At 51.7% G+C, this 15,746-nt stretch overlaps 1 protein-coding gene across 1 annotated transcript in view; it reads right to left on the bottom strand.

Annotated features, from left to right (window-relative positions):
- Nucleotides 1–641: 641 nt before the first annotated feature.
- Nucleotides 642–15,746, bottom strand: part of LOC309543546 (uncharacterized protein) — a gene marked incomplete at its 3' end in the record, with an annotated part of 70,487 nt that continues 55,382 nt past the window's right edge. The window contains exons 3-5 of the mRNA XM_082276019.1: nucleotides 12,591–12,878; nucleotides 12,234–12,313; nucleotides 642–1,175 (exon numbers count right to left, since the gene is read on the bottom strand). Of these exons, the coding sequence (XP_082132145.1) occupies nucleotides 642–1,175; nucleotides 12,234–12,313; nucleotides 12,591–12,878 (902 nt within the window). The remainder of the gene's footprint in view (nucleotides 1,176–12,233; nucleotides 12,314–12,590; nucleotides 12,879–15,746) is intronic.

The following is a 15,746-nucleotide window of genomic DNA, read 5'->3' on the forward strand; positions in this document are numbered from 1 at the left end:
CACTCTGCTGACCCCGTGTCCTCCACCCTGCTGACCCCGTGTCCTCCACCCTGCTGACCCCCCTGTACACTACCCTGCTGACCCCCCTGTACACTACCCTGCTGACCCCCCTGTACACTACCCTGCGGACCCCCCTGTACACTACCCTGCTGACCCATGATATAATGCCCTGCTTTCCTCCCATTCTCTAACCCTGCCGACCTACCATCCTCTGCCCTTCTGATCTCCCACACTCAGCCCTGCTGATCCCTGTCCTCTGCCCTACTGACTCCTGTACACTGCCCTGAGGATCTCTGTCCTCTATCCTGCTTAACCCCTGTACTCTACTCTACTGTTCCCCTGTCCATTGTACTTCTGAACCCCTGTCCATTTCCTGGCTGACCCCTGATCTCTTTCCTTTGCTTTTCCTTGTTCTCTTCTCTGCTGACCCCTGTTTACTGCCCTGCTTACATCTGTACTGTGCCATACCAACCACTGCCCTACATAGTAATAACCCCTCTACATGAAGCTTTGTTCAGGTCACCCTAACTTGTTACTTGAGTGGCAATCAACTTTTTTTTTAAAAGAAAGGGTTGCTACTCCCTGAACATTTTTGATTGCTTCGTTGTTATTCAGGTAGGCTTCCAGCCTTCAAATGTTGCCTACCCCTGCTCTATAACGTACACAGCTTTATTCTCAATAGTGTGCATAGCCTCATTCTTGGGCATGGCTCCATTCCCCATGGGAGGCACAGTGCCATTTCCCATAGTGGGCACAGCTCCATTCCCCATAATGGGCACAGCTCCATTCTCCATAATGGGCACAGCTCCATTCTCCATAATGGGCACAGCTCCATTCTCCATAATGGGCACAGCTCCATTCTCCATAATGGGCACACCTCCATTCCCCATATTGGGAACAGCTCCATTCCCCATAGTGGGCACAGCTCCATTCCCCATAATGGGCACAGCTCCATTCTCCATATTGGGCACAGGTCCATTTTCCATAGTGTACACCGTTCCGTTCTCCATAGTTGGCACATCTCCATTGCCCATCGTATACGTAGCTCCATTGCCCATAGTGTGCACAGCGCCATTGTCCATAATAGGTACAGCTACATCCTCTAGTGTGTGCAAAGATACATTCTTATCCAGATACTTGGTTTGTCTGGCTCTCTTTTTTCTCCTGGAATGGATCTGTGAATATAAAATTGGTTAAAAGGTCAGGTGACAGCACATAATATCCTTACAGTTTACACAGGATTTATAGCAGGCATACCTTGTCCTTTCACTGACTTCCCCAGTCATGTGACTGCCGGGGTGTTTACTGCATAAGAAGCCAGTTGGTGGCCCTCCAAAATATTCTTGAGGTCCTCACTATCCCTGATCACCTCCATACACTCCATTGTATGACTTCACTTTTTACACAGTATTCAGCCCCTATTCATACACTTACTGTCCCTGTAAGTATAATCTTCATATATAAACAGGGATGTTATCCTGACCCCATATACTCTAGATCAGGGGTAATGAATTAAAATTCATGAAGGTCCAGTAGGTAAAATTTTCTTCCAACCGAGGTCCGAATCATATGTTTGGCTCTCAAGAACCTCTGCACAATGCGCAAACATGGCGCGTCTTTACGAGTGCCACATCACATGATGCCACAGTACCATGTAGCTTGGTACGGCGCAATTAAAAAGAAAAAAAAGGTCAGTGACTTAATTTTTTTGCGTTTCTGCTTACAAGGCAGCCCACTGAAATAAATGGGCCGCCTACACGCGTTACGCAACAATGTGAACCTAGTCCACAATCCTTCACATCACAATCCTTTTTATTACATCAGTGTTCTCAGTCCCCCTGTACATCATCCCCCCTTCACATTACAGTCCTCAGCCCTTCACATTTTTGTCAGTGGCCCCCCTTTATATCACCCCCTACTTTAAATTGCAATTCTAAGCCCCTTTCATATCACCCACCCTTCACATTCCTGTTCTCGCCCCCTTTATAGTACCCCTCCTTCACATTGCAGTCCCCAGCCCCCCTTCACATTCCTGTCCTCATCCTCTTTATAGCACCCCCCTTCACATAACATTCCTCCCCCCTTTATAGCACCCCCTTCACATAATCATCCTCCCCCCTTTATAGCACCCCCCTTCGCATAACTGTCCTCACCCCCTTCATAGCACCCCCTTCACATAACTTTCCTCCCCCCCTTTATAGCACCCCCCTTCACATAACTGTCCTCACCCCCTTCATAGCACCCCCTTCACATAACTGTCCCCCCCTTTATAGCACCCCCTTCACATAACTGTCCTCACCCCCTCCATAGCACCCCCTTCACATAACTGTCCTCCCCCTTTATAGCACCCCCTTTACATAACTGTCCTCACCTCCTTCATCGCACCCCCTTCACATAACTGTCCTCCCCCCCCCTTCATAGCACCCCCTTCATATAACTGTCCTCATCCCCTTCATAGCACCCCCTTCACATAACTGTCCTCCCCCATTTTATTGTGCCCCTCCTTCACACTGCAGTCCCCAGCCCCCTATTAACATTCCTGTCCTCACCCCCTTTATAGCACCCTCAGACATTCCTGTGCTCATCTCTTTTTTAAAACCCCCCTTCACACTGCAGTCTCCAGCCCACCTTCACATTCTAATCCTCACCCCCTTTGTAGAACCCCATCCCCCTTCATACCGTATCACTCCTTTACTTTTCTGCCTCTTTGATATCACCCCTCTTTCCCCCTTTACATTAATAATGCCTCTTCCCTGTCCTACCTTAAACAGGGCAGCGTGGCTGACATCGGAGGCACAGCAGCTTACATCGGAAGTGCTCAAAGGGATGCACGGAGGGCGGGACCTGCCCCAGGTAACTGATTGGTTGCTACAATACAGGGCAGATCTAGCTACCAATCAGTTAACTGTACCAGCCCCCGTCCTCCGTGAATCACTGCGCTGCTCCTCCGATGTCAGCTCTGTAAAGACAGAGCTGCAGCGGCGGCGGCAGAGGGAAAAAACAGATCCTAAATGGCGTGACCGCTGCGGGGCCGGACGGAACACTGATTGGGTCCGGACTTGGCCCGCGGGCCGCCATTTAGTGATGCCTGCTCTAGATCCTTGGTCCCCAACCCTGGTCCTCAGGGCCCACTAACCGGCCAGGTTTGCAAGATAACTGAAATACATTCCAGGTGATATAATTTGCTGCTCAGTGATTGCAGTACTCTAGTCTGCATCTCCCCAAGGTAATACCTAAAATCTGGCCTGTTAGTGTGCCCTGAGGACCGGAGTTGAGGACCACTGCTCTAGATGACCCACAGAAAGTGTAAGGATACTGGGAGATCACAGAAAGCCACGGGGCACCAATGCAGGAAGAAATATTGGGCAAGAATTTTCTGTATGAAATGCTCCTAAATGAAAAAAAAATGAAAGGTTATACTTAAAGCGGAGTTCCACCCAAAAGTGGAACTTCCGCTTTTGGTATTCTAACCCCCAGACATGCCGCATTTGGTATGTCATTTTTTTTGGGGGGGGGGCGGGTACCTAGTTTTGACAGGTACCTGCTCCCACTTCCGCTCGGAGCACCGCGGCGCCCTGAGCGGAATTTCTCCTCTCCCCCTCCCTCCCTGCAATCTTCTGGGACATGTCAGAGGTCCCACAAGATTGCCGGCCAATCACGACGCGTAGCGCAACTCGCGCATGCGCAGTGCGTACCCTGCTGTGAATCCGCAAACTGTCACAGCCGGGTGCCCACACAAGTGATCCCGGTGCCAGAGCAGAGAGGGAGAAGAGCGAGGCTTTGGGCGGCCACATCGCTGGACCTTTGGACAGGTGAGTGTGTGTATAGGCTGGAACTCCGCTTTAACTGCTCTGTGCAGTGCTTTTGCACAGAGCAGCCCCCGTGTACAGATTCCAGATTGGCAACCCGTGTACAGATTCTAGATTGGCAACCCGTGTACAGATTCCAGATTGGCAACCCGTGTACAGATTCTAGATTGGCAACCCGTGTACGGATTCCAGATTGGTAACCCGCGTACAGATTCCGGCTTGGTTCTCCATCTGTGCTTGTTTGATGCCCATCCTGACCTCAGCTTGTCTCCTGAATTTCCTGTTGTCTCCTGCTGTTGTATTCTGCACATGCAAGTGGTCTCCATATCCTCAGCTGGGCGTACCTGGGGGCCCTGACCTGGTTCGTGCTTGTTTCAAGCCCATCCCCACCATCAGGGGCCTTGATGAAGAAGAAGACTGGGCCTTAGACTCAGCACCCCAGGAAACCTCGAGATGTCAATCTACAAGGGCTCACTACCACAGACGCTTGACAGTTTTTTTAAATGTAATATTAAAAACAACAAAAGCAAAAAATATATATATTTTTTGCCATGATAGAAGAACTATGCGAAGCTCTGGAGTAAAGAAGAAATTGAGGATAACTAAAGCCAGCTAATCTAACTCATGAGTGTATAAACCATTATCACAACGCTTTGGTTGTCTGTGTTTTAAAAAAATAATTATTTTGAAGAGGAAATTTCCTGATTAAAAGGAGACTTCAGTCATTATCAGAAGAGATGTTGAATCTCATAAGAATCAAAAGATTTTCTTAGTTTTTATTCTTTCACAGGCACAAATGCATGAAATTCAGCACTTTTGTTCTTCTCTATAGGAGGGGGCATCCTCCAGAGCCCTTGGGTTAGAGATATGTAGGTGTTAGATTTAATAGATACATTACCCCAGCATTTTGTTTAAAGATGAATATTGGAATTCATCCCAACTGTGAAGCATGGTGAAGGATGTAAGCCCCATTCACAGCTTGTTTCCCTATGCATAACTATGCTCAATGTGCAGAATTTCATTATGTATAGTGGCACCTGGTCACACTTTTACACTTGGTGGCCATACGTTCAAAAAAGTTTTTTTAGTATATCCAGGCAGTTTTTGCCTCCATAGACTTCAATGTGTGCACCTGTAAACATGAAAAATGTGTGTTTAAATGTATCATTGCACCCAAAAACTCTTCCTCTATAACTGCTCTCCTCCCCTTAGCCAGCCCAGGAAATAAAACGCCTGAAGCTTGATACATGTGCAAAGCTTGTAAAATGCCCCCCCCCCAGGGGAGGACTGGGAAGGGGGGCAGGGTGGCAATTGCCCCCCGGGCCGCTCTGATTCTGGGTAAAAAGGCCGCACTAAGGACTGGATTAATGTAGGGGCCAGACACTGAGTAAGAAATAGCAAAAAACGGAATTTTTGTAAAATCTTACCAGTAAAATTCCTTTCTCTGAGTCCTCCGACAGTCGCCGCCTCTTCATATTCGTCACATATGGGGTATTAGACTTTGCTCCGAAGGAGTAGCTAGGCAACAGAATATGTTAACAATAAAGCTTTTAACATATCCCACCCTCAAGGGGTGGTCCCCTCGGTCAATACCCTCCTACTTCCTGCAACCATATCTCAGTTTTAGTGGAATAGCAGTAGAGTATACAACCAAACCCCAAAAGAGGGGCGGGGGCGGCGACTGTCGGAGGACTCAGAGAAAGGAATTTTACAGGTAAGATTTTACAAAAATTCCGTTTTCTCTTACGTCCTCCGACAGTCGCCGCCTCTTCATATTCGTCACATATGGGGACGTCCCAAAGCAGTGCAAACATGAGGGGTGGGAAACGCATCCGCGCCGAAAAGGCAACGCAGTCTCCGCATCAAAGAAAGGAACCTTACCAAAGGAAGGAAACCAGCTGGGCAACAGTAAAAAACAAGTGCTCAACAGGAGCAACAACCCAGGAAAAGACAAAAAACCAGGGGATACAAAAAACTATCCCAACAGCCAGGAGTCCCCAACAAGGGACCCTATGGAACAGCCGCACTAAGAACCTTGCGGCCAAAGGAAGCATCCGCCGATGCCTGAACATCTACTTTGTAGAATTTTGCGAAAGTGTGCACGGTCGACCAGGTCGCCGCCTTACACACCTGGGCTACAGAAGCCCCATGATGACAGGCCCAAGACGTACTCAAAGATCTAGTAGAGTGCGCCTTCACAGGGACAGGAGGAGCCTTACCCTGCAAAGCATAGGCCTGTTCAATGGTCTGCCTGATCCATTTGGCGATGGTAGAGGCCGAAGCCGCCATGCCCTTCCGAGGACCCTCTGGAAGAACAAACAAGGAGTCAGTCTTACGAAAAGACTCAGTCGATTTAAGGTAAACCCTTATCGCCCGAACAACATCCAGAGAATGCAATCTCACCTCCTTTGGATGTTTAGGCTTCGCGCACAGCGAAGGCAAGACAATATCCTCATTAAGATGGAATTCCGAAACTCGTTTCGGAAGAAAAGAAGGATTAGGTCGCAAGACCACCTTATCCAAATGAATAACCAGGTACGGAGACTTGCAGGACAAAGCCGCCAGCTCCGACACTCTGCGAGCCGAAGTGATCGCCACCAAAAAGGCGACCTTTTTGGACAACATAGACAACGAGATCTCCCTGATCTGTTCAAAAGGAGCACGTTGTAACACAGATAGAACGAGATTCAAGTCCCAAGGGGGCAAAGGATCCCTCCTAGGAGGAACCAGATGCCGCACACCCTGAATAAAAGTGCCAACCAAGGAGCTGGAAGCCACGGGACGTTGAAACAGAACGGCCAGCGCAGACACCTGACCCTTTATCGTAGCCAGCGCCAAACGCTGATCAACACCCGTCTGAAGAAAAGACAGCACACAGGAAACCGAGTACGTGCGGGGTGAAAACCCCCTGGACTCACACCAGGCAAAATAGGCCTTCCAAGTACGGTAATAAACCTTCCCCGAGGAAGACTTCCTCGCGTTGATCAAAGTATGAACGACCTCTGGAGAGAGACCCTTCTCCTTCAGGACCTCTGTCTCAACAGCCAGGCCGTCAAAGCCAGCGACTGTAAAGCAGGATGGTAAATCGGTCCCTGAGACAGTAGATCGTCTCGAAGAGGTAGACGCCAAGGGGCGTCGACCGCCAGATTCACGAGGTCTGCGTACCAGGACCGGCGAGGCCAGTCCGGTGTCACAAGAATCACCATGCTGCGTTCCGAGAGTAACCTGCGAAGGAACCTGGACAGCAACTGAATCGGTGGGAACGCGTACATCAGCCTGTACTGATGCCACGGGGCCACTAACGCGTCCGACGCGTCTGCCCGAGGGTCGCGCGTCCTTGCCACGAACCTTCTCACCTTGTTGTTGAGACGAGACGCGAACAGGTCCACATCTGGAAGACCCCACTTCGCGCACAACATCTGGAAGACAGCCGGGTGAAGAGACCATTCCCCCTGATCCAGGGTCTGGCGACTCAGATAGTCCACCTGCCAGTTCTCCACCCCCGGAATGTGAACTGCCGTTATCGCCGGGACATGAGTCTCGGCCCAAGACAGAATGTCGGCCACTTCTCGAGCCGCCCGGGCACTCCTGGTGCCCCCTTGGTGGTTGATGTAGGCCACCGCCGTGGCATTGTCCGTCTGCACCCGAACCGGGCAGCCCTGCAGCCGGTCCGTCCAGCGATGAAGACAGAGATTTATCGCACGTAATTCCAGAATGTTGATCGGATGGGAAGACTCTCCCTCCGACCAAGTCCCCTGGGCAGACAGAACGCCCAGAACACCACCCCAGCCCGACAGGCTGGCATCCGTGGTGATCACCGTCCACGAGATAGGACGAAACGACTTGCCCCCGGACACCAGCGGGGACTGGAGCCACCACAGAAGGTCTCTTCTGGTGCGATGACTCAACGAGATCTGAAGATCCAGAGATTGAGGTCGCCCGTCCCACTTGGACAGGATCTCCGCTTGGAGACCCCGCGTGTGAAACTGGGCGAAGGGAATCGCCTCGAAGGCCGAGACCATCAATCCCAGACATCTCATGCACGTCCTTAAAGACGAGTGCGGAACGTCCCTGAGGGACCTGACTTCCTCCTGAAGAGTTCTGAGTTTGTCTTCCGGCAGGAAGACCTTCGCTTGTACCGAGTCCAGAATCATTCCCAGGTAGGGAAGACGAACCGACGGACTCAGCGTCGACTTTGGAAAATTTATCGTCCAACCAAACTCCTGTAGAGTGTGCATCGTGACAGACAGGTCCTCCTCCAGACCCTGGCTGGTCGCAGACCGAACCAGGATGTCGTCTAGATACCCCAGGACAGAAATGCCCTGGTCCCTCAACAATGCCAGAACCGGTGCAAGCACCTTGGTGAAGACCCGCGGAGCCGAGGCGAGACCAAAAGGCAACGCCACGAACTGGTAGTGATCCTCCGCAATGGCGAATCGAAGGTACCTCTGGTGACCTTCGAAAATGGGGATGTGAAGGTACGCATCCTTCAAATCGATGGAGGCCATGAATTCCCCCGGAACCAGGGCAGCCACCACCGACCGCAGGGATTCCATGCGGAACTTGCGAACCCGCACAGAGCGGTTCAGAGCCTTCAAGTCCAGAATTGGACGAACCTTGCCCTCCTTCCTGGGCACGGTGAACAGATTGGAATAAAACCCCCGAAATCTGTCCCGATGAGGCACCGGAACCACCCCTCCCTGAGCCCTCAGGTCCCGCACCGCTAGGTGCAGGTCCCGCAAACGCTCTGGAGACAGTTGAAGATTTGAGGGAAAAAATCTGCTCTCCGGCCGAGAGAGAAACTCGATCTTGTAACCAGATCGAATGATTTCCTGAACCCATCTGTCCCGCACACGGGCCAACCAGGGCTGAAGAAAACCGAGCAAGCGTCCCCCCACCCCAAAACTGGGTGAGGGCGCCCCTTCAGGCCGCACTGTTATGGGCTGCAGATCCGGATTGGCCGGACTTCTGTTTACCAGACCAGGGCTTCTTCTGAGAGCCTTGACCTTTGAACGGCTTGCCCTTGTAGTGCGGCCGAAAGGCACGAAAGGACCCCTGAGGGGGCCGAAAATTAGCATGCTTCTTCCCAGAAGCCCCCTTAGCTTTGGGGAAATGGGGCAAGAGAGTGCTCTTACCCCCGGTGATCCCCTTAATCAACACATCCAGGGACTCCCCAAAAAGGCGAGACCCATCATAAGGTAGATTGGCTAAGGTCTTACGTGAAGACTGGTCCACCGACCAACATTTTAACCAAATCAGGCGGCGAGACAACACCGCCACACTGTGCACACGTGCAGCCAACGGAACCAGGTCCAGGTCCGCATCACACAGATACATGACACCCTGGTGGATTTGATCCACCATATCCAGGGTCGCCGGTGAGGCCGAATCGGCCACTAGGACGCGCCTAAGCATCTGCGTCCAACTTGCGATCGCCTGGGCCGCCATGAGAGAAGCAAACAGAGCCTTAAGCATAGAACCCGTAACAGAATAAGTATGACGGGTAAGAGACTCCAGTCTCCTATCCGTGGCGTCACGGAACACAGGGGAATCCTCTGCAGGAATCGCAGTGGCTTTGTTTAAAACCGCAATTGCGTGATCCACTGGGGGTGGCACACACCACCTTTCATCAGTGGAAGGTGAAAAAGGATAACGCAGCTTGAATCTACTTGGTACAGCAAAAGGTTTGCGTAGATTGCGCCATTGTTCCTTAATAGCGCGCTGAAAATCATCATTGCAGGGAAAAACCTGCGGCGTCCTGCGTTTTCTCTGCGCCCCATAAGCAGAGAGGGGGCGGGGGGACACACCTCATCCTGCAAACGCAGCGTTTGCTTTATGGAAGCAATCAACTCATCCATGATTGCAAGCTCTTCAGGCGAGCCAGGGGGAGAATTATCAACCCCCTCAACTTCAGCCTCCACCTCAGACCCTATTAGATCAAGAGAGGAGCGGGACCCCGATAAGGAGGCCCCCGCCATAACAGCCCTATCACCTTCACCCTCAGAATCAGAGGAAAGAGCAACTCTGGGCCTTTTAGTAGATTGAGCAGCCACCAGCATCTGCACCTGAGCAGCAAGGCCAGCCACAATAGTGGCCAAATCCCCCCCTGGGGGGGAGACAGCGGTCCCCTGGCTTTCCACCAAGGCTGTAGGAAATTTTCCCTCCTGAGAATCCATTGCCCCTGTAATGCCAGACAACAAAGGGTTAACTGCCCCTTTTAAGCAAGCGCGGCAAGCGCAGCCCACCGCACCACACTCAAGCACAATAAGACCCCCACAGGGAATATGCAAAACTGAACACAGGCAATGGATAGCAAGAACAGAAGGGTAAAACCTGAGGAGACCCTCGCCGCTGCTGCTGCCTCGATCGGTGTTCCTGGAAAGAGGAAGTGATGCTGCCAGGGCGCTCTATGTAAGCCTATGGAGGCTACAAGAAAATGGCCGCCATGCATGTAAAACATGCGGGAGTGAAGGGGTAACAGGCATCAAGTTATATGTGGAGGTCCTGGGCATTTCACATCCAGGAGGTCCCTTGGAGTCCTTAGCGGAGCCGGTCCTGGTGCAGGGGAGCGGCTGTCTCCTGTGGGGGACAGGAGGCAGTCCTGGTCCGTAGCTGCAGTGGGTTGCTGTTCCACGTGTGGAGGGCCCATCCACACGCGGAACAGCAACCCACTGCAGCTACAGTCCAGGACTGTCTCCTGTCCCCCACAGGAGACCGCCGCTCCCCTGCACCAGGACCGGCTCCGCTAAGGACTCCAAGGAACCCCCTGGATGTGAAATGCCCAGGACCTCCACATCAAACTTGACGCTTGTTACCACTTCACTCTAGTGAGTTATATTGCTTTTATCCTACATTAAAGGTTTTAAACTGCTACACTTAGATCGGCGCTTTGGGTCTCTCTCTCCCCTTGCCAGACAGAGTACAGCTGCTGATCGCCGCTACACAATGTTATATTTGCAGAGCTGCAGCAGAGCAGTATGAGTGTGTAGAGTACGCTACTGCACCCAGTCGGCACAATACTAACACAGTCACTTCCCTGTCAGGCATAGTGATCTCTGCCTGACAGGAGCTTCCTAGGCCCTGGCGTAATGTCATATATTTTTTTGGTAAACCTCCTTTGTTGCTATCAACATCTAATTATGTTACCACATTGCATCATGTTTGTCTTGCTTCATAACATCAATATCCATTATAAAACCAGGTGGGCATGAATGGTGAGCTGATTCGATGGTTCAATGGGCCACTTGACTGGACTTGCCCCCTAGGCCTAAGGCTGCCAGCCCTCCCCTGCCCCCCCCCCCCCCCAAATACTTAGAAATCACGAAATCCCCAGGAATGCTGCTCAGGTGTGACCCACTTCACTAACTCAGATCTCCCGTCTTATAATCATTGAGGGATCAGTAAAATTGTGCCTGGGTATTCTACAGCAGAATGTGAGAGTGTCTGTGATAGAATCCTGGATGAGTTGGATGATGAGCGCATTCACTAGCAGATCCAGCACTGAAAAGCTGATTCTAGGTTACTCAGAGTCTGAATATAAAGCATCAAATGTCAGATTCACCAAATATTCACTATTTCTTCACTGGATTCATAAAGCACATCCTCTGTCAGGATTCTCCAGCACACAGGACCCTTCAAGAGAGACTCGTCCAATGGGAAATGTTGGTTTCTCACTATCGCCCCCTGCTGGCTGTGAGCTGACACTGAATGTAGTAAGGACTGTTTATAATGGAAGGATCCAGGATCATTCACCAGCCCAGATTAGTCATCATTCATTTGCTGGCAGATTTCCCCGGGTTATTCTGAGTTGGCTGGAAAATGTTGTGAAGGGTGAATATAAATGAAGTTATTGGGTGAATGCATAGGTGTGCACCCCAAAGCTCAAACACACATGCCTTTCTCTGCAGCCTGGACAGTGAATTAATGGGAAGTGTTCTGTGCTGAGCGGCTTCCTGGTCATACACAAACTGAAGCATAGTAAACCAGTTTACTATGCTTCTGTTTTGATTGAACACAGTGGTTGAATGTGTTCATTTAAAAATGGAATGGACTGGTAAATGACCTCTTGTTTAGCCCCTTCCCCTACTCTCCATTCTGAAACAGCCCCCGCAGCAGCCGGAGGGAGAGGAGAGGAGGGAAGTCAGCAGCAGTGCAGTTGGGGGGGGGCAACAACACCTCACAGATTGATTAGGGTGTGCCCTGGCACACCCACTGTGCATGCCTATGGGTGAATGTGTGGCAGAATCCAAGCAGAGGGGCAGCACAGTGTCCAAATGAAATCATTGGATTTGCCAGTCCAGAGAGACAACCAATTAGCCATGAATGTAACCTTCTCTATGTTATAATTACTATAATATAAATTTGTAGACATCTGTTTTTGTATAATTATCAGTGTAATACAGAGAGAGAGGGAATATCACTCACCAAAAATATAATGGAAATCATCACTGCCACTTCCAGCGCAACAACAATGAGACCCGCCCTTCCTCTATGTGAATCCAAATCTGTTAGAATATAAAAGTAATGTAAATACAATGTATAACATTCTTACATACATATTTAATAAATATACAATGTATCAGTCTGTATGGTCAGTGGTCATGTGACATCTCACCTGTATAATCCTCCAATAGGAGAGCAGAGAAGAGACAACATGACACAATGTTACTATTCTGTGTCACACTCCCACTATGACCCCCCAGAGAAGAGGAGACAGGATGACCCCAATCTATAACACCCCGATACATGGAATATAACATGACCCCCCATAGTCACCAATACCTTCTGCTTCCAGCATTCTGATGAACATCATATCATTGATCAGCCGGTATTCCCGGATCTCCTCACTGAGCGGGTTTGTGATCCTGACCCGGAATCTCCTCTCTGCGTCGTCTCTCTGCACACTGGGGATAATCAGCGTCCTATTGTCATCTATCAGCCAGTATCTTTCAGGCTCCCCGTCCACCTCCCAGGTCACAGCGCTCTCTTCTCCAGAGAACTGGACGCTCACAGCCATCTCCTCACCCAGCCGGCTGCCATTATTGGTGATGTTGGAGATGAGAACCGGATCTGGAGGAGGACAGTCACCATCAGTCATAGGTCACCAACACAGAGCCCAGATACATGGAATAGAGTGCTAGCTCTTGTACACACACACACTGATCCTAAAGTTAAAGTGCATCTGTAATTTAATCGTTAGATGTGGGAGCTGCATTCATTTTCTTTTTTTCAGGCTCCCCCCTCCATTACATGGGAATTATGGGATTGGAAGTTTACAGACAAAAAATAAGTTGCCAGTGACTTCTGTTCAGCTTACAGTAAAAGACAAGGACACTGCACTTCTGAAAAGATTACAGTGTTTGTAAAGGCACAATTTTTTTTTTTATTTACCCTAATGGATTCTATGCATAAATATAAAAAACCTTCTGTATGCAACAGCCCCCCAGTCCCTCCTCTTACCTGAGCCCCCTCTCGATCCAGTGATGCTCACGAGAGCCTTACATTTCCGGGGACTCACACACCTGATTGGCTTTTGGCAGCAGTGGGAGCCAATGGCTCCCGCTGCCGTCAATCACAGCCAGTGAGCCAATCAGGAGACAGAAGGGGAGGGTGCGAGCCACGGCTCTGTGTGTGAATGGACACACGGAGCCATGCCTCGGGGTGTGCCTGCTTGGGTGCCCCTAGAGCAAGCTGCTTGCTGTGGGGGCACCCGGCAGGAGGGAGGAGCCAGGAGCGCCAATGTGGGACCTGAGAAGAGGAGGATTCGGGCTGCTCTGTGGGGGCCTATTGGGGCATAAAATGTACCACTTGGAGGGGGGATGTCAGATAGGCTGTATCTTTCTCTGCCTAGATGAGTGCCCTCCACACCAAAATTGGACAATAGAAGTTTGGAAAAAATTTGCCTGGTCTGATGAGTCTGAACATGAAAGCATGGATCCATCCTGCTTGGTATCAACGTGTCAGGCTGGTGGTGGTGGTGTAATGATGTGGGGGAGAAGGGGGTAATGGGTCAGGCTGGTGGTGGTGATGTAATGGTGTGGGGGAGGAGGGGGGGGTAACGGTTTAGGCTGGTGGTGGTGATGTAATAGTGTGGGGGAGGAGGGGGTAACGGGTCAGGCTGGTGGTGGTGGTGTAATGATGTGGGGGAGGAGGGGGTAACGGGTCAGGCTGGTGGTGGTGTAATGATGTGGGGGAGGAGGGGGTAACGGGTCAGGCTGGTGGTGGTGGTGGTGTAATGATGTGGGGGAGGAGGGGGTAACGGGTCAGGCTGGTGGTGATGTAATGGTGTTGGGGAGGAGGGGGTAACGGGTCAGGCTGGTGGTGGTGGTGATGTAATGATGTGGGGGAGGAGGGGGTAACGGGTCAGGCTGGTGGTGATGTAATGGTGTGGGGGAGGAGGGGGGTAACGGGTCAGGCTGGTGGTGGTGATGTAATGATGTGGGGGAGGAGGGGGTAACGGGTCAGGCTGGTGGTGGTGATGTAATGATGTGGGGGAGGAGGGGGGTAACGGGTCAGGTTGGTGGTGATGTAATGGTGTGGGGGAGGAGGGGGTAACGGGTCAGGCTGGTGGTGGTGTAATGATGTGGGGGAGGAGGGGGTAATGGGTCAGGCTGGTGGTGATGTAATGGTGTGGGGGAGGAGGGGGGTAATGGGTCAGGCTGGTGGTGGTGATGTAATGATGTGGGGGAGGAGGGGGTAACGGGTCAGGCTGGTGGTGGTGGTGTAATGATGTGGGGGAGGAGGGGGGTAACGGGTCAGGCTGGTTGTGATGTAATGGTGTGGGGGAGGAGGGGGGTAACGGGTCAGGTTGGTGGTGATGTAATGGTGTGGGGGAGGAGGGGGGGTAACGGTTTAGGCTGGTGGTGGTGATGTAATAGTGTGGGGGAGGAGGGGGGTAATGGGTCAGGCTGGTGGTGGTGATGTAATAGTGTGGGGGAGGAGGGGGGTAATGGGTCAGGCTGGTGGTGGTGATGTAATGATGTGGGGGAGGAGGGGGGTAACGGGTCAGGTTGGTGGTGGTGATGTAATGATGTGGGGGAGGAGGGGGGTAACGGGTCAGGTTGGTGGTGATGTAATGGTGTGGGGGAGGAGGGGGGGTAACGGTTTAGGCTGGTGGTGGTGATGTAATAGTGTGGGGGAGGAGGGGGGTAACAGGTCAGGCTGGTGGTGGTGGTGGTGATGTAATGATGTGGGGGAGGAGGGGGTAACGGGTCAGGCTGGTGGTGGTGGTGTAATGATGTGGGGGAGGAGGGGGTAACGGGTCAGGCTGGTGGTGATGTAATGGTGTGGGGGAGGAGGGGGGTAATGCGTCAGGCTGGTGGTGGTGATGTAATGATGTGGGGGAGGAGGGGGTAACGGGTCAGGCTGGTAGTGGTGGTGTAATGATGTGGGGGAGGAGGGGGTAACGGGTCAGGCTGGTAGTGGTGGTGTAATGATGTGGGGGAGGAGGGGGTAACGGGTCAGGCTGGTGGTGATGTAATGGTGTGGGGGAGGAGGGGGGGTAACGGGTCAGGCTGGTGGTGGTGATGTAATGATGTGGGGGAGGAGGGGGGTAACGGGTCAGGTTGGTGGTGATGTAATGGTGTGGGGGAGGAGGGGGGTAATGGGTCAGGCTGGTGGTGGTGATGTAATGATGTGGGGGAGGAGGGGGTAACGGGTCAGGCTGGTGGTGGTGGTGTAATGATGTGGGGGAGGAGGGGGTAACGGGTCAGGCTGGTGGTGATGTAATGGTGTGGGGGAGGAGGGGGGGTAACGGGTCAGGCTGGTGGTGGTGATGTAATGATGTGGGGGAGGAGGGGGGTAACGGGTCAGGTTGGTGGTGATGTAATGATGTGGGGGAGGAGGGGGTAACGGGTCAGGCTGGTGGTGGTGGTGTAATGATGTGGGGGAGGAGGGGGTAACGGGTCAGGCTGGTGGTGATGTAATGGTGTGGGGGAG

This window comes from Pelophylax lessonae (genome assembly GCF_965119305.1).
Source record: "Pelophylax lessonae genome assembly, contig: HAP1_SCAFFOLD_195, whole genome shotgun sequence".
Classification (NCBI taxonomy): domain Eukaryota; kingdom Metazoa; phylum Chordata; class Amphibia; order Anura; family Ranidae; genus Pelophylax; species Pelophylax lessonae.